We start from the raw sequence: 18681 nt of genomic DNA, 5'->3' as shown, positions 1-18681 counted from the left end.
TATTGGTCTAAAATTCTCTTTATTTGTTGTGTCTCTGCCAGACTTTGGTATCAGGATGATGTTGGCCTCATAAAATGAGTTAGGGAGGATTCCCTCTTTTTCTATTGATTGGAATAGTTTCAGAAGGAATGGTACCAACTACTCCTTGTACCTTGGTAGAATTCAGCGAATCTGTCTGGTCCTGGACTTTTTTGTTTGGTAGGCTATTAATTATTGCCTCAATTTCAGAGCCTGCTATTGGTCTATTCAGGGATTCAACTTCCTCCTGGTTTAGTCTTGGGAGAGTGTAAGTGTCCAGGAAATTATCCATTTCTTCTAGGTTTTCTAGTTTATTTGCATAGAGGTGTTTATAGTATTCTCTGATGGTAGTTTGTATTTCTGTGGGATCGGTGGTGATATCCCTTTCATCATTTTTTATTGCGTCTATTCAATTCTTCTCTCTTTTCTTCTTTCTTAGTCTTGCTAGCGGTCTATCAATTTTGTTGATCTTTTCAGAAAACCAGCTCCTGGATTCATTGATTTTTTGGAGGGATTTTTGTGTTTCTATCTCCTTCAGTTCTGCTCTGATCTTAGTTATTTCTTGTCTTCTGCTAGCTTTTGAATGTGTTTGCTCTTGCTTCTCTAGTTCTTTTAATTGTGATGTTAGGGTGTCAATTTTAGATCTTTCCTGCTTTCTCTTGTGGGCATTTAGTGCTATAAATTTCCCTCTACACACTGCTTTAAATGTGTCCCAGAGATTCTGGTATGTTGTATCTTTGTTCTCATTGGTTTCAAAGAACATCTTTAATTCTGCCTTCATTTCGTTAGTACCCAGTAGTCATTCAGGCGCAGGTTGTTCAGTTTCCATGTCGTTGAGTGGTTTTGATTGAGTTTCTTAGACCTGAGTTCTAGTTTGATTGCAGTGTGGTCTGAGAGACAGTTTGTTTTAATTTCTGTTCTTTTACACTTGCTGAGGAGTCTTTTACTTCCAACTATGTGGTCAATTTTGGAATAAGTGCGATGTGGTGCTGAGAAGAATGTATATTCTGTTGATTTGGGGTGGAGTGTTCTGTAGATGTCTATTAGATCCGCTTGGTGCAGAGTTGAGTTCAATTCCTGGATATCCTTGTTAACTTTCTGTGTCGTTGTTCTGTCTAATGTTGACAGTGAGGTGTTAAAATCTCCCATTATTATTGTATGGGAGTCTAAGTCTCTTTGTAAGTCTCTAAGGACTTGCTTTATGAATCTGGGTGCTCCTGTATTGGATGCATATATATTTAGGATAGTTAGCTTTTCCTGATGAATTGTTCCCTTTACCATTATGTAATGGCCTTCTTTGTCTCGTTTGATCTTTGATGGGTTAAAGACTGTTTTATCAGAGACTAGGATTGTAACCCCTGCTTTTTTTTTGTTTTCCATTTGCTTGCTATATCTTCCTGCATCCCTTTATTTTGAGCCTATGTGTGTCTCTGCATGTGAGATGCATCTCCTGAATACAGCAAACTGATGGGTCTTGACTCTTTATCCAATTGGCCAGTCTGTGTCTTTTAATTGGACCGTTTAGTCCATTTACATTTAAGGTTAATATTGTTATGTGTGAACTTGATCCTGTCATTATGATATTAGCTTGTTATTTTGCTCATTAGTTGATGCTGTTTCTTCCTAGCATTGATGGACTTTACATTTTGGACATGCTTTTGCAATGGCTGGTACCGGTTGTTCCTTTCCATGTTTAGTGCTTCCTTTAGGATCTCTTGCAGGGCAGGCCTGGTGGTGACAAAATCTCTAAGCATTTGCTTGTCTGTAAAGGATTTTATTTCTCCTTCACTTATGAAATTTAGTTTGGCTGGATATGAAATTCTAGGTTGAAAATTCTTTTCTTTAAGAATATTGAATATTGGCTCCCACTCTCTTCTGGCTTGTAGAGTTTCTGTTGAGAGATCCGCTGTTAGTCTGATGGGCTACCCTTTGTGGGTAACCCGATGTTTCTCTCTGGCTGCCCTTAAGATTTTTTCCTTCATTTCAACTTTGGTGAATCTGACAATTATGTTTCTTGGAGTTGCTCTTCTTGAGGAGTATCTTTGTGGCATTCTCTGTATTTCCTGAATTTGAATGTTGGCCTGCCTTACTACGTTGGGGAAGTTCTCCTGGATAACATCCTGCAGAGTGTTTTCCAATTTGGTTCCATTTTCCCCGTCACTTTCAGGCACACCAATCAGATGTAGATTTGGTCTTTTCACATAATCCCATATTTCTTGGAGGCTTTATTCATTTCTTTTTACTCTTTTTTCTCTAAACTTCTCTTCTTGCTTCATTTCATTCATTTGATCTTCAATCACTGATACTCCTTCTTCCAGTTGTTTGAGTTGGTTACTGAAGCTTGTGCATTTGTCAGGTAGTTCTTGTGTCATGGTTTTCATCTCTATCAGTTCTAACTATACTACAAGGCTACAGTAACCAAAACAGCATGGTACTGGTACCAAAACAGACATATAGACCAATGGAACAGAACAGAGCCCTCAGAAATAATACCACACATCTACAGCCATCTGATCTTTGACAAACCTCACAAAACAAGAAATGGGGAAATGATTCGCTATTTAATAAATGGTGCTAGGAAAATTGGCTGGCCATAAGTAGAAAGTTGAAACTGGATCATTTCCTTACTCCTTACACGAAAATTAATTCAAGATGGATTAGAGACTTAAATGTTAGACCTGAAACCATAAAAACCCTTGAAGAAAACCTAGGTAATACCATTCAGGACATAGGCATGGGCAAGGACTTCATGTCTAAAACACCAAAAGCAATGGCAACAAAAGCCAAAATTGACAATTGGGATCTAATGAAACTAAAGAACTTCTGCACAGCAAAAGAAACTACCATCAGAGTGAACAGGCAACCTACAGTATGGGAGAAAATTTTTGTAAACTACTTATCTGACAAAGGGCTAATATCCAGAACCTACAAAGAAGTCAAACAAATTTACAAGAAAAAAACAACCCCATCAAAAAGTGGGCAAAGGATATGAAGAGACACTTCTCAAAAGAAGACATTCGTACAGCCAACAGACACATGAAAAAATGCTCATCATCACTGGCCATCAGAGAAATGCAAATCAAAACCACAATGAGATACCATCTCACACCAGTTAGAATGGCAATCATTAAAAAATCAGGAAACAACAGGTGCTGGAGAGGATGTGGAGAAATAGGAACACTTTTACACTGTTGGTGGGACTGTAAACTAGTTTAACCATTGTGGAAAACAGTGTGGCGATTCCTCAAGGATCTAGAACTAGAAATACCATTTGACCCAGCCATCTCATTACTGGGGATATACCCAAAGGATGATAAATCATGCTGCTATAAAGACACACGCACATGTATGTTTATTGCGGCACTATTCACAATAGCAAAGACTTGGAATCAACCCAAATGTCCATCAGTGACAGACTGAATTAAGAACATGTGGCACATATACACCATGGAATACTATGCAGTCATAAAAACGGATGAGTTCGTGTCCTTTGTAGGGACATGGATGCAGCTGGAAACCATCATTCTCTGCAAACTATTGCAAGTACAGAAAACCAAACACTGCATGTTCTCACTGATAGGTGGGAATTGAACAATGAGATCACTTGGACACAGGAAGGGGAACATCACACACCGGGGCCTATTGTGGGGAGGGGGGAAGAAGGAGGTATAGCATTAGGAGATATACCTAATGTAAATGACGAGTTAATGGATGCAGCACACCAACATGGTATACATATGTAACAAACCTGCACATTGTGCATATGTACCCTAGAACTTAAAGTATACAAAAAAAAAAAAAAAAAAAAAGAAGTGTGCTGTTTAATCTACAAGTATTTCTGGATTGTTGAGCTTTGTTATTAATTTCTTGTTTCATTCCATTGCAGTCTGTAAACCTGCTTTTGTATAATTATTATTCTTTTAAATTTTTAATGTATGATGTATGGCCAAGAATGTGGTCTATCTTGGAAAATGCTCCATGTGAGCATGAGAAGAATGTGTATTTTGCCTTTGTTGGATGCATATTCTATGTGTCAATTAGATGAAGTAGATTGATAGTGTTGTTTAGGTCAGTATTTCTTAATTTTTGACTGTTAGTAATCCCATTTTTTGATCTCTCCTCTCCTTCCTTTTATTGTATATAGTCTTACTTTGGTTATATGTCTAAACACAACTTTCTTTCCCCCTTCCTTGACCCCTGTTGTGAATAATTTCAGCTTCCTCTAGAACTCTTTGCACCATAGTGCACTTAGGGGGTGATGTTCACATAGAAGATGAAAAGTTACTGATTGACTGAAACGTACCAAGGTGATCGCTTCAAATCACGAAGGAAGCAGAGGTATTCCAGCACACCACAGGAGTGCTGGTTTGAAAGGCTGACTGGTGTCCAGTAACGTTCTCTAGGAATTTTATTACCAGGGACTCGTATTGGTTCTTCTAAAACATGCTCATTGTATTAGCTTCCTAGGGCTGCCATAACAAAGTACCACAAACAGGGTGGCTTAAAACAACAGAAGTTTATTATCTCATAGTTCAGAAGGCTAGAAATCCAAAAGTCCAAAGTCTAAAGCAAAACAATCATTCTCCCTCCAAGGGCTTTAGGGAAGAATCTTTCCTCACTTCTTTTAGCTTCCAGCGATTGCAATCTCTGGTGCACCTTGGCTGATAGCAGCTGCATTACTCCAATCTCTGCCTCTGTTGTCACATGTCATGTACTGCCTCCTCCCTGTGTGTCTCCTTTGTGTCTCTGTGTCTGCCATGGCCTTCTTATAAAGACACCAGGAACTGGACGTAGGGTCCACCTTGACACTACTAAACCCAGTAGTACTCTTACTGGGTAACAAAAATTGTCATGAAGAAACATTTTATTGGGGTCTCTAACTTTTTCTCGGGGAGTTCCCTAAAAACATTTCCAGAATCCATAGGAAATTCACACAGACAGGGAAGCTGAAAGCCAAAGCTGACACTGAGCATCCTCACCGTGTTGTGTAGCCAGTTTATCCCTTCCAGTTTTACATATCCCCAGTCACCACCCCTAAGTGGAACATAGCATGCAAATCTTTCATCTTTCCATAGACCCCATTTTCTCACCAGAAATTATGTTCTTTGAGTGGGGAAGCATTCTTATTTAATCTACTAACCCAGACCAGAATGTGATAGGAAATACTATTACTCTTGTAAGAGTAATAGAAATGAATAAAAATGCATTTTAAAAGGCACCTTCTGGAGCTGTATTCACTTGAATCAAAGGCTGGCCCTGCAGCGTTGGCATGGCAGCAGGTGCTAGAGGAGCGGCTCTGGAGCAAATGGGCATATTGGCCTTTCTGACTCTGCCAAGTAAGTGGTTTCCTACCTTGTCTGCATTTCCAGCTGACTCTGTTTTCCAACAGCTTGTTTGTGTGCGGGTGTGCATAATACTTATTACAAAGAGAGGTGGCTGTCTGCCATCATTAGCATAATATGTGTTGGAGACAATTTGCCATGGATAAAGTATGTCCTTTTATATTTCACTGATTTTTTGTGCTCAAAAGATTTTATCACATGATTTTTAAAAATGCATATGTAAGATAAAAATACCATTTTGTAGATACTTGAATCAACAAAGTTCTTGTAAAAAGAACAGTTGTTGAATGACAAAGGAAAAAGATTATTTCATTTTATTACCTAGTTCTGGAGCTGCTATTTCACAAGTATTGATGTTTACGTGCATTCTAAATGGAAAAAGAGCCATGGCAAGGAGCCGTGAGAATACAGATAGAAAACTTAATGTTATGTAGCTATTATTTTTCTGGTTTAAAGAAAAATTGGATTTGATCTATTTTTTCCATCTACTTGTATGGTTAAAATACATTTTGATTTCACCCAGTTTTTATTGTGCGAATTGGGAATACACATGCATTCTTATCTATACAGTTATTTCTGCACTCTTGCTCTTCAAGGAAGATAGGAAGTTAATTTTATGGAACAAAAAGGAGGATCCAAGGAATCCGATTTGCCATGTCCTGGGTTACACAAATGAAACTGCTGTTGAACAGAAGGAAGAAGGAGCAGGCCAAACACTCAAACTCTCAACACAAAGGCTTGTTCACCCTGAGGAGTGTCATGCCTCCAACCTGCACTGATGCTCAGATGGTTTCTGATGTTATACAAACTCTCACCATCAAAAGGAACAGTGCTGTGGAGATTCATGGAAAAAGGCCAAAATCACAGCTGTGTGCTTCCTGTTTTTGAGGTTGAATTCATGCACAACTGATAGCATTCAAATCTCATCTCCTGTGATGAGCACAGACAAAATGAATTGTTTTTGCTTTAAAAAGGACACTTTCATTTAAGTCAGTGCAAATCTTTTAGCTTTCCAATGTAACTCAAGATTCCACTTATTATAAATGGAAAACAGTCTGTCATGCTTTGGCATTTACATTGACACAATATCAGAGCATACTGTTAGGAGGTATTTTATTTTGTTTCAACCAACTTATTTCATGGCTGCACTTAAAATGCCGTGCATACAACAGGAGTGTCAAAAGCTTCAGATGGTAATTTTTAGTAAGAAATGGTCATGAATAAAGACAAACATAAAGCAGAACAAAATAAGATATTCTTTCCTTTCTTCATTTGGAATTCAAATACTCTTAAGTTCTTGGATTTGGCTTTCTTTATATTTACAAGTATGTATGAAATACTGGTTTCAAATAAGATCTGTTCACAGCCCAGATTACTGAGCCCCAGCTACAATTAAATATTGATCATTTACGTAGTGTTTTAAAGAAGTACATAAATTCTGGTTTTGACAGTTTGGATTTAGTCATAGAGACTGGAGGCATCCACTTCCTCATACCGGATGATGATTTATGCCTGAGTACATACGTTTTAAAATGTTGGAACGCTTTAGAATGTTGGAACAATATTGATCCAGGAACAACAATCCTGGACCTTTCCTCTTTCCTCCTCACTATTATTTTAGTCCCTGGAGCCAACATCTATTTTTAAATTCAAATTTTCAATCAGGGTCTAACCCAGAGGGTCTGGAGGGTTCTCACACAAGTTTTGCAGATGAGGTGAGAGATTTTCAAGCATGCTTCATTGTCAGGGCCTGATTTGGATTGACTCCTGTCTATAAGAAGGGAGAATCATCTTTGTCTTTTTACATTTCCCCTCTCCTCTCTCTAAAAAGGGGAGAAAAACAAGCTAGGTTTATTTTTTTTTTATTTTTTTTATTTTTATTTTTTTACCTTTGGCAACAATTCAATTCAAACGAGTTTACTGAGTGTGACTGTGTCTCAGGTACTGGCAGTACAAGGACAACAGGGCTGTCATGGATCCTGCTGATAAGGTTCTTACCACCTAGCCAGAGGAGACAGATGCTCAAACCTGTAATTCCCGTGTGTGTATTCAGGGGCGTGGCTGGGCAGTGCAGGTGCTGACAGTGTACACGGCAGGACCATCTACTCTGGACTTGATGGGTCAGGCTTTTCAGGGGAAGTTGTGTCTCAGTGGAACTGGAACATAAGGAAGACTTAAGTCACATGAAGAGAGGGTGGTGAAGATAGTAAGAAAGTTATAGGAAGAAAGGGCTGGAGAGAAGAGCATGACAGGTGAAAACCCTGAAGTTAAATGTCACTTCGCTAGGGGTTGGGGGTAATAGGAGGGGATCAAACAGAGGGTGGAGAGGGGAGGCCAGGTTGTAAAGGGCCTATGAACTATTTGAGGAATTTTAAATTTGAGCAAAGCAGTTAGAACGGTCTTATAGTCATCTATTTTAAGTATGTGTCTTGATTATGAGTGAAAGAGGTTACCATTATTGATTAAAATAGCTAAAAAATTGTCTGCATCTTGTTCAAATATTTTAAATATCATAGAATATTCAGAGATTCAAATGTAAAGATTCCTACAGGAAATTTCTCTTGGAATTGAGTGTGAAAAACTACCACCAAATATTTATAGGTCCTTTTATTGGAAAATCAAAGCTGGAAAACTCAATGATTTTGCCTTATGAAAATTTAAAAACGTTTTGTTTTGCAGTTCTTCGAAGTATCAAGTATTTACAATTTGTTTAAGAGTTTGGAAGTTTTAAAAAGTTTTCTGGTGAAAATCTTGAATTTAATTTTCACCAGAAAACCTGCGAGACAAATTCTAGAAGAGCTGTAACACATATAATTTTTAATCTTTCTTCTCATTTTAGTTTGCTTGTTGAAAATCTTTTGATATTACTAACCATTCAGGATTTTCTCTAGAAGTAAATGGTTATAAATTAGGTATATACCGTAAAATAGAAACAACACTTAAATTTCCTGGGTCTTACGTTTTTAACCAGTAACTGCAATTGATACTTTCATAAGAAGAATTGTTTGCTCAAGACAGAAATCCCAGCAAAAAGGAAAATCACACTTAAGTTTTTGAAATTAAAACATAACCAGAAGAATAACTGAATAATTATTCTTTACTGCTGTGGGAGTCAATCAATAGCCCAGATGAACAGGTAGATGGATAGGTACACAGAAAGCTATCTGTACTCTATCTTGAATATCAGCATAGTACTCTTTTCTGATCTTTGTGCTCCCCACACCCACGTTTCTCTCTCTCAGAATGGCTTTTGCATGCTTTTTTCCATCATACACCGTGGATGTATATGTATCTCACTCTGCTCCCCAAAGAGTTAACATGAACAAGCATGCAATAGAGAAAACAAAACAGGAATTCCCACGCCCTAACAACCCCAACACACAAATTCAACCATGTTGACAAAATGGGAAGGGAGATCCTGCCAAATTCATAAGAAAGAGAAAGTGGGAAGAGAGACAGTTTGTTACCAGGTCTCACCTGGCTTCTTTGGACATGAACAGGTTTTTACTCTTTAGCTTCAACATAGGCAATAGCAGTTAGGCAACATTCGCACATTATTTGAAATTGGACAAAAAGGATACAAGAGGCCGGGTATGGTGGCTCATACCTGTAATCCTGGCACTTTGGGAGGCTGAGGCCCAGCCTGGCCAACATGGTGAAACCTGGTTTCTACTAAAAACACAAACATTAGGTAGGCACGCCTATAATCCTAGCTACTCGGGAGGCTGAAGCAGAAGAATCGCTTGAACCCGGAGGTGGAGGTTGCAGTAAGCCAAGATGGCACCACTGCACTGGCAACAGAGCAAGAGTCTCTCTCAAAAAAAAAAAAAAAAGAAAGAAAAAGAAAAAAAGAAAAAAAGAAAAAAGATAGTTAAGAGAAATTCCTTAGGATGTGGTATATACAAGCTTTTAATATGGTTCTATCAAAATTTAGAGGGAAACGGAGATTTAATTTTTTAATTAAATTGGATATGCAGCACAAGAAAGTACATGCCAACTTTTTACTTGAGTATACATTTCACATCTTCAGATAACATTCAGTAACTTTTTAATAACAACTTGAATATATTACATTTAAATATTTTGATTATTTGTAGACAGTCTTCCAGCAACATAATTAATTTCTTCCCTTCATCAAAAATCTGTAATGAATTATTCTTTCAACTAAAGATTTTCCTCAGCATAATAAGACTACGTTTAAAATCTAAAAAACAATTGCCTCCTTACTTCATGCTTATTTTTAAAAGGAAGCCAAAAAATGATCTTTTCTGAATAAAGTGTTTCAGAAAGGCATAGGATACTTCAATATTATCGTAATAATTATTATAAAAGGATAGAATTCATGTCTTACCATTTTATTACACATTTCCCCTTGGAACAAGCAAAATGCATCCTCCTGAGTTTAATTTCAAGTCTTTGAAAAGAATGCAGTCTTAAGAAATTAGATAGGAATTTAAGCTCTAATTCATAAACCATCACTTTCCCCCATGGAACTAGTTGAAAATTACATACTAACAGCACTCCTTTAATTTAATATTCTAAAACAACAGCATCTAAAAAAAAAAAAAAAAGAAATAGTGAGCAGGAGGCCAGTCTGACAACAAATTACATTAAACAATACCATTATCCTTAGCCCTCATAGAGTGCTTCCCATTTTCCAGATGTTTAAAAGACACAAAATGAAAACTTTCAATTGCCCAAGAGGTAGATGATGAACTCATTTTCCAGACAGGAAACTGAGGCAATGAGATGCTTTGCCATAGAGTGTAAAAATGGTCATCAGCAGAATCAAGATTAGAAGCAGAAACACCTGGTTACAGTTGTAGACATTGCTGCTCAAAACACATCAATAGAATGTCAGGAATAATGCTGGTTCTTTCTTGCAACCTGTATTCCATCTTGCTATATGACATGCAGAGCTGACAAAAGATGGAAACTCTATTTAAAGTTGATGCCACATCTATTCTCCAATGTCAAACCCGTGAGAGCAACATGAGGAATGATTATTTACAGTGACATCATCAGACTCAGGAATGTAGTCTATGTTGAAATTACACAGAATGCATTTCAGTAAAAAGATCAAGACATGGAAAGCAAAATTAAAGGATAGCTAATGCAAAAATACAACATCAATTCAATAGTTCTACTGATATTCCCTACAAAGAGATGTTTTCAAATACAATTAAAAGTAAATAAACAACTGTATTTGAAATTTAGCACATCTCTATGCCAATGCCAGCCTTCATCTGCACACCCTTAAATTAGGAGGGAATAGGCATAGAATAATTTTGCTGCATATTATGTTGAAAACATCTCTTTCTAGAGTACAAAAATATGTTCTTATCCACTACAGATAATTTATCAAGCTTCTCAACTATATTAAACACTCAAGAAAATTTGATTATTTCACCTAGCAGTGGTATTGGCCAAACAGGTATGGTGATGAGACTGGAGATACACTTGGTGCGAGATGCTTTGCAGGAGGTTCAGGAAGATAAACAGTGGTATTGTTCTTTAGGCACATGAGAATAATGTCCATTGGTGCCAATACCACAGTTATTGTGTGAGTAGCCAGTACATTAGGGACACACTAACATAGACGACACACAGGGTTATCCAGTTTATTCTTGTGATTGGCGGCCTGCAGTTACCCGTCACATGGAGGATGACATTGGAAGAGAGAGTGCCGCTAGGGTTTTGGGCCTGAGCCACATAGAGGCCTTCGTCTGCCTTGCATACCTTCGGAATGAACACGGAATGCCTTCTCTCCTTGTGCAAAACCTGTAAGTGCCCATCTGTAGACAGTTTCTGGCCCTTCTTGTACCTGAAGCAGAGAGGCAGTTTTTAAAGTCAGGTTTGCTATTTATTCACATTATTTCCAAGTTCTAATAATGGTTGCAAACAGGCCTATTACCACGCAATATTCCCTAGGATTAGTAGGAACGTTGTAGCCACAACAAATTCCAGTGGGGCTCTTTATCTTTTTTTCTTTAGTAGGTTAGAGTGCAGTAGCAGAATCAGAGATCACTGCAGCCTCAAACTCCTGGGCTCAAGCAATCCTCCCACCTCTGGCTCTCAAGTAGCTGGGACTACAGGCGCCTACTACCATGAGCAGGCTAAGTTTTTTATTTTTTATTCTTTTTAAGAGACAGGATCTCACTGTGTTACCCAGACTGGTCTTGAACTCCTGGTTTCAAGCAATCTGCCTGCCTCAGCCTCCTGAGAAGCTGGTATTATGGGCTGTTTATCTTTCAAGCCAAAGTTGGCAACTGGTGGGGAGAGAATTGCTTCAACTGGCTCAGACAATGTTTTTGGAAAACTGAATTTTTTGAAATCCTTTAAAAATTGGAATATTGCATATGAAAATTCAGATATACAGCTACATCTAAAAACAAAAACAAAACAGACCATCTGTCACATTAGGCCACCATTTGCTCATAGTAACAATTACCTAGGGTGTGAAATGGCACCCTCATGTTGTCCAGCTTTATTCTTTTTGCCACTCTGGAACAGCAGCTGGGACTCCTCAGAAATTGTACTGGAGTGAGACTCATCTACTCCATCATATTCATACCACAGTATCCACACGACAATACAGATGTGCTGTTTTAGAGGACTGGACTTAACATCACCTCCTGATGAAATCACTTCATTTAATTTTTTTGAAGCAATTTCATTAGAAGAAAATGGCTTGTAATTATAAAAGGTATTTATGCAACTGGATTATGACTAATAACATATTTCTAAAAGTTTCCTATGAACATGAGTGCTTAACTGCATGTTTTTATAAAGCAAATAATTTGTTTATTTTGTATATCTGAGATTCTTGTTTATTTATTTATACCCACAATCAACCACTCAGGGGTGATGACAAATCTGAATCGTCTTCTGTTCCCATTGCCTAAGTGATAACTTCGCCTTTTCCTGGGTGTCCTAAGAATGTACGATATCCTGAAAGCTTGTCAGTTACTAATTGAGCACAGTTGAAAATCTGATGGCAAAACATTTGTTTACGACACTGTGATACTCTTCAACAACATGTATGTAGCAGTGGTTCTTTAACCACATACATACTAACCAAATTATTAATATTTACTGTGTGGACAAAAACAAGAAACACATCTGACAACATTTTTCTTTGGAGTGAACTGAGATTTAATAATGAATTAAATATTTTTAAAATTCATGAATATGACACTCCTGATTTGTAAAAAAGCATGCAATAATAAAGACAATAAAACAAAAAGCAAAAGTGACCGCACTAATATAGCACAAGTGCAGTTTCTTTTAATAATTTGAGAAACCAAAGTTTTCTCATAAGTTCCTTGGATAACTGGTTCATATTTCAAGTACATGGGCACATACAATAATCGAAACTGATCATTTAATATCTACTGAAACATTGTGATCAATAAATGCTATTTTACTTAATCTTAGTTTATAAGTATAAACTAGCTCTCGCAGATTTGTAACTTTGTTCTCAAATAAATTTACTTAAGGATGAGAATTTTCCAGATGTTTAAAAGTAACCCACATATTGAGAAAGAACTGCTTTTGTTACCAACAGTAGGCAATGCAAAACCAGTATTCTACAGTTTGCTTTTACTGAAACAAACAGGCTAAAAAATAATGATGTCTCCAGAGTGAAATCATATCGTTCACAGCTCAGTTATTATACTACCTTACAAAAATGAGTTTATTGCCTGTCACCTGGAGCAACTGTGACAGAAATATTTTTATTCCACCTCTCACATTGAAAAAATTTGTAAAAAGAAATCCTAGTAAAATAAAATGTTGCAAAGATGACATGCGTGACTCTGTTGGAAAGAGGAAAAAGATGAAAGAGGTAAATGAGAAGGGAAAAAAAACCAAATTCTTGTATTTTTCAATTGCATAAAGGTAGTTAAAACAAGCAGATGCCATGCTTATATAGAAATAGACAATAGAAAATAATTTCAACCCACAATCTTTAGAAATGTGGAATGTTAAACAGAAAAAAACAAGCACAACCAACCTACAGTGCTTTGGAAATTTGTTAAATTATTAGTACTTTATATGGTTACCTTTTATTTTTCTTAAAGGTATTAACTATGCTGCTTCTGAAATGAGAGGGGTCTGATGTGAGATTGAATCATGCTGAGTTGCAGTGTCATAGAATATTAATCAGCTAGCCCTAAACCTTTCAGTTAGTGCTCACAGAATGATTTTTCTCTGTGATTGAATTTGTTTGCATTTATGGCTTGTCATTATAGGCTACCCACCATGTCAGTGTAGGCTCTGGAAATCCTGTTACTTCAACTTCCAAAGTCACTGGAGAACCTTCCATGACAGTTACATTAGACACGAGTCTGGAGAAATTAGGTGCCTGGTCAGCTAGGCTGACCACGCTGCTCTTTGCTGACGTGCTTTTAATCTCTTCTTGAGGAACCATTTGCCTCTGATAGCCCCTGCTGGTGCCTGACTGAAACCTGAGGCCTGAGAATGCATCAGGGGAAGCATGCAGCCTATCTTGGGTTTTAGTGAAGTTATTGTCAGCATGCATTTTCTCCCGTGTTTCTAGCAAACCGCCCTGAGCCTGAGGGTGCTGCTGTAAAGCTCTGTCATGCACTTCACTCATCATGCTCTCTGGATGTTCAGCACTGATTCTGTGTAAGGCAGTACTCTTTTCCAGGAATCCTCCGGAGGTTAGTGGGGGCTCAGCTTTGCACTGGAGGTAGGGCCTCTCAAAATGACTTGAAAATGTTTCTCTCTTATCATTGTATGCATCCGCAAATGCAACAGGTGGTGGAAGAACAGATTCCTGGGCATCCCCTGGGCTGCTGGTCCCAGACTGTACCCCATAGCTGTTTATGTGAAGGCTGAGGGAGGAGCTGACAGGCTCTTCCACCTCCATGTCAGATGGTGCAAGGGGGGACTCAGGGCTTCCTGGGAGAGGAGGCAAGGAGATGTCATCAGGTGAGACACACTCATATTCTTCCCCTGAGAGCATGTCTTCAGGCAGGAGCAGGCCCTGGACGCCACCCTCCTTGTCAGCGGACACCTTCAGGTCTTGTGGGAGCCGATCTTCCCCTGTTCCATTGATGGCCAAAAGATCTGCCACCTGTACCTGCCCCTTGTAAACAGAAAAGCCAAATCATCCTTATTCATTCATTTTTCTTTTTCCAGTTTCAATCACAGTAAAACTCAACTTCAGAGAGACAACTTGAGAAAACGTACAGGGGGTCAAACCTTAGGGGGCTAGAGGGAAACCATTTGTCTGTCTATCCTGGGCACAGTCCCACTTCTCATGACTAAGGAATCATTACAAAGACCTCAAGTTCCGAGTAAAATGTGATAGACCTTGTGAACAGAAGAGAGAAAGCCCTAGTTTCCATCTGTAGTGAAGGGGTTGGACTGGATCAACATCTTTCAAACCATGATCTGAGGAGTCTCCTCAAACAGCAAAGTCAGCTTAGGTCTGGCTTGTCTACACTTGCTGTAAACACACAGATACTGAACACCAGCAAAGTCAGCTTAGGTCTGGCTTGTCTACACTCCTTGTGAACTCACAGATGCTGGCCATCAGAGACTCCCTTGTTAGGTGATTCCTCCGACCCTCCCAGAATAACCTGTCTTCTCTCTCAAGAAAACCATTCCTTTTTAAAATAAATTATAGTGAAATATACAAAAAATGTACCACTTCAACCATGTTTAAGTGTGCGGTTCAATGGCATTAAGTGCATTCACATTGAGTGTAACTATCACTGCCACCCATCTCCAGAACTTTTTCATTTTTCCAGTTGAAACTCTATCCACTAAACACTAACCTGCTCATCTTCAATCTTCCCCCGACTCAGCCTTTGTCAACTACCATTCTATTCTCTTGCTCTATGCATTTGAGCCCTCTATGTACCTTATATAGAGAAAGCAATTCTTCATGACTAGTTTTATTTTCTTAAAGTCCCTTAGTTTATTCTTGCATTGAAAAAATATTTATTGAGCACATACTGCTAGGAACCATGCTAGTATTAGAGGCATAATTTGGTGAATACAAGTAGATCAGTCTCTGCAGCTGAGAAGATGATATCCTAGTGGAGGAGGTAGATATTAATGGAACAATCAGACATGATGGCCTTTCCCAAGAGAGCATATCAAGATACAATAGGAAAGCACCTGCCACTTGTCTCTTTGCTCCAATTGGAGTGTAGTTCTGCTAGGAGCTATGAGTAGCAGTACTTCTTTCTCTGCTTCCACTGTCCTAGTCTAATCCACATCCATCTCTGGTTTAAGAAGAGGCTCAAATGTCCCTGTTTCATAGACTCAAAAGAACATTGAAGCTGAAAAGTGATCTCATCTATCCCCACCTGCTTGTTTTATATCTCCTTTTTATGCTGTTCCTCAGCAATTTGGGTGCCTTCTTATTTAGTATGTACTGGGTTTTGTCGTGTAGTAACTGATGCATATAGGAAAGTCACGTCTTGCCTTGCCTTTGAGTTTTTGATTTTAGCCTGTAGTCCTGCTCTTGATATACACTTTGTAAGTGATTTTTAAGAAAATAAGGCCGGGCGCGGTGGCTCCTTCCTGTAATCCCAGCACTTTGGGAGGCCAAGATGGGCAGATCACGAGTTCAGGAGATAGAGACCATCCTGGCTAACATGGTGAAACCCCATCTCTACTAAAAGTGCATAAAATTAGCCGGGCATGGTGGTGCGCTCTTGCAGTCCCAGTTACTCGGGAGGCTGAGTCAGGAGAATAGCTTGAACCCAGGAGGCAGAAGTTGCAGTAAGCCAAGATTGCACCACTGCACTCTAGCCTGGGCAACAGAGTGAGACTCTGTCTCAAAAAACAAAACAAAACAAAAAATTAGCTAGGCATGGTGATGGGTGCCTGTAATCGCAGCTACTTTGGGAGGCTGAAGCAGGAGAATCTCTTGAACTCAGGAGGCAGAGGTTGCAGTGAGTGGAGATTGCGCCATTGCACCCCAGCCTGGGCGACAAGAGTGAAACTTTGTCTCCAGAATAAAAAAAAAATGTGTTTTCAGGTTGAAGAGCAGAAGCAAAACAATGTTGCTTCTACTGTCCCACAGAGATGATCTGTCCTTAGAGAAACATTAACCCAGCTTAGAGAAAGTGGTTTCCTTCTGCCATTTAGTCAAAGTTTAAATCCTGAGTCTAAAACCCAGATGTTCTTAGAAGTTCCTCTCATTAAAAAGAATATTAAAATTATTAATTGCCCCTCCCTCTTTTGGTTGTCGTTCCACATCTTAGCTCAGTCTCTCTCTTCATGAAAGTAGAATGTTTATTTTCCTCCTTATAGGGACTTTGATCAAACACCTATTGTCTAAGAATCTCCGCTACAACATTCTGGCAGCCTCTATTTGAATGCTTTTTCTGAAAGAGTACTTTGAGAATGTGCACCTTACTTGTGTTAAGAATATCTTCCTACATGTAGCAAAGATCTGCCTTCCTACAATTTCTACCAATGGATCTGAATTGGCCTCCTGGAGCTACACAAAAAGTCCAGCTGCTCTCCAATTTTAACAGCTCTTTGACTGTTTGGAGAATTGGTCCTACAACCTGTCTAAGCCTCTTTCTCTGTACCAGACACTCTCAGGTCTTCTTTTGCCTCAACTCTCTGTCATCATTTTGGTCATTTCTGGGAGGTCTCACTCCTACTGGACCACAAGGTCCTTCATAGAAGAGCACGGACATTTGTTGACTTGATGGCCTTGCAGGGGCAGACAATGACAACTCCTTAATGACTTCATCAGGTAACCTATGACTCTCCACAGAAGAATAATGTGTTACAATTGTCTGAAAATTTACAACAAGCTTAGGAGAGAAACTTGAATAAAAGTCCAGACCAGTCTCCCAACTCCTGAATCCCTGCTGGGAAGAAATTTATTTCCTAATTGAGGGCTTGGAAGAAGGAACTGAGCATGCTCAGATCTGTCTATATGAGGCTCTCTTTTGGATTTGCCTTTCATGAAATGCATGGGTTCAGGTTGGCTCTAAGGCACGAAAATCCCCTGGAGGTGAAGCCTGTGGTTGTCTAGATGGGCACCCAAGTGGACTAGGTACACATTTAATCTATTTAAATCAGGCACGAAGTTTGGGGAAACCCACTAGAAAAGTTCAAGCCATCCAGCTTTAATGGTTCCTGACTCCTGTATCTTACTTTCAGCTGGTGCCAAACACAGGAAAGGAATCCAAGGCTATCATTTTTTCACTTCTAACAATAACTAAAATAGAAAAAGTACTTTCCTCAGAAAATAACACCACTCAATAATTTCTACTATCAATAAGAGGGAGAGAGTTTTCTCAAATCTTTTTCTGGAATCATTTAACTCCCCATTAAACATGTTTGTTTCTAGAGTTGTTTACTTTCCAGATGGTAAGTAATCAGTGGACTCATCATCTTCTTGACCTATATGATATGTTTTTATTAAGGTGATAGTATTAGTTCATTTTTTAAAATAAAAATCACACGGGACCATTGACTCATACTGAATTTGTAGTCAACTAAAATTTGCTACCTCCTCCATCCATTAGTGCTATTGATGAAAATGTGGAACACTGCCGTGTTTAGAACAAAGTCAGATATCTCTACAAGACAGACTTCTCCAAGGTTGATGTTGATGAACTACTTAACACTCTTGAGTACAATTATAACTTGGCCAAACCCTCATTCAGTACACATTTCTCCACTTAAGAGAGTATCATAAGTGTGTTTATCAAATGACTTCTTGAAACCATAATAAATTATGCCTATGGCACTAATCTAGAATTACTCATTAAATAATCATCTCAGGAAACAAGATAAGGTGAGTTTAATATACATGCAAGTGGTTTTCTGAGTAAATCCATTTGGCTCTTGGCACTTCTGCTTTTATTCTTAAACGCAAAAATGAATGTATTAAATTATCACAAGTACTTCAAAACTATGTACATCTATTATGTATCATATACAAATTTTTAAGAAAATTAAAAATGCAAATAAATTTTAGTTTTTAAGTCACTATGGAATTTTATGGAAACATCATTTTATTTTTTTTTTTATTTTTGAGATGGAATTTCACTCTTGTTGCCAATGCTGGAGTGCAATGGTACAATCTCGGCTCACTGCAACCTGCACCTCCCAAGTTCAAATGATTCTCCTGCCTCAGCCTCCCGAGTAGCTGGTATTACAGGCACCTGCCATCATGCCCAGCAACTTTTGTATTTTTAGTAGAGACAGGGTTTCACCATGTTGGCCAGGCAGATCTTGAACTGCTGACCTCAGGTGATCTACCTGCCTCAGCCTCCCAAAGTGCTGGGATTACAGGCATAAGTCACAGCACCCG

The 18681-nt window shown here is 38.5% G+C and overlaps 1 protein-coding gene across 1 annotated transcript in view; it reads right to left on the bottom strand.

Annotated features, from left to right (window-relative positions):
* Nucleotides 1–9177: 9177 nt before the first annotated feature.
* The window catches only part of CCDC141 (coiled-coil domain containing 141), a 207778-nt gene continuing 198274 nt past the window's right edge, over nucleotides 9178–18681 (bottom strand). The window contains exons 23-24 of the mRNA XM_010382868.2: nucleotides 13622–14472; nucleotides 9178–11184 (exon numbers count right to left, since the gene is read on the bottom strand). Coding sequence (XP_010381170.2) covers nucleotides 10917–11184; nucleotides 13622–14472 — 1119 coding nt within the window. The 3' untranslated portion in view covers nucleotides 9178–10916. The remainder of the gene's footprint in view (nucleotides 11185–13621; nucleotides 14473–18681) is intronic.

The sequence above is a fragment of the Rhinopithecus roxellana genome, chromosome 14 (assembly GCF_007565055.1).
Source record: "Rhinopithecus roxellana isolate Shanxi Qingling chromosome 14, ASM756505v1, whole genome shotgun sequence".
In the NCBI taxonomy this organism is placed as follows: domain Eukaryota; kingdom Metazoa; phylum Chordata; class Mammalia; order Primates; family Cercopithecidae; genus Rhinopithecus; species Rhinopithecus roxellana.
This window is presented reverse-complemented; position numbering and strand designations above follow the sequence as displayed.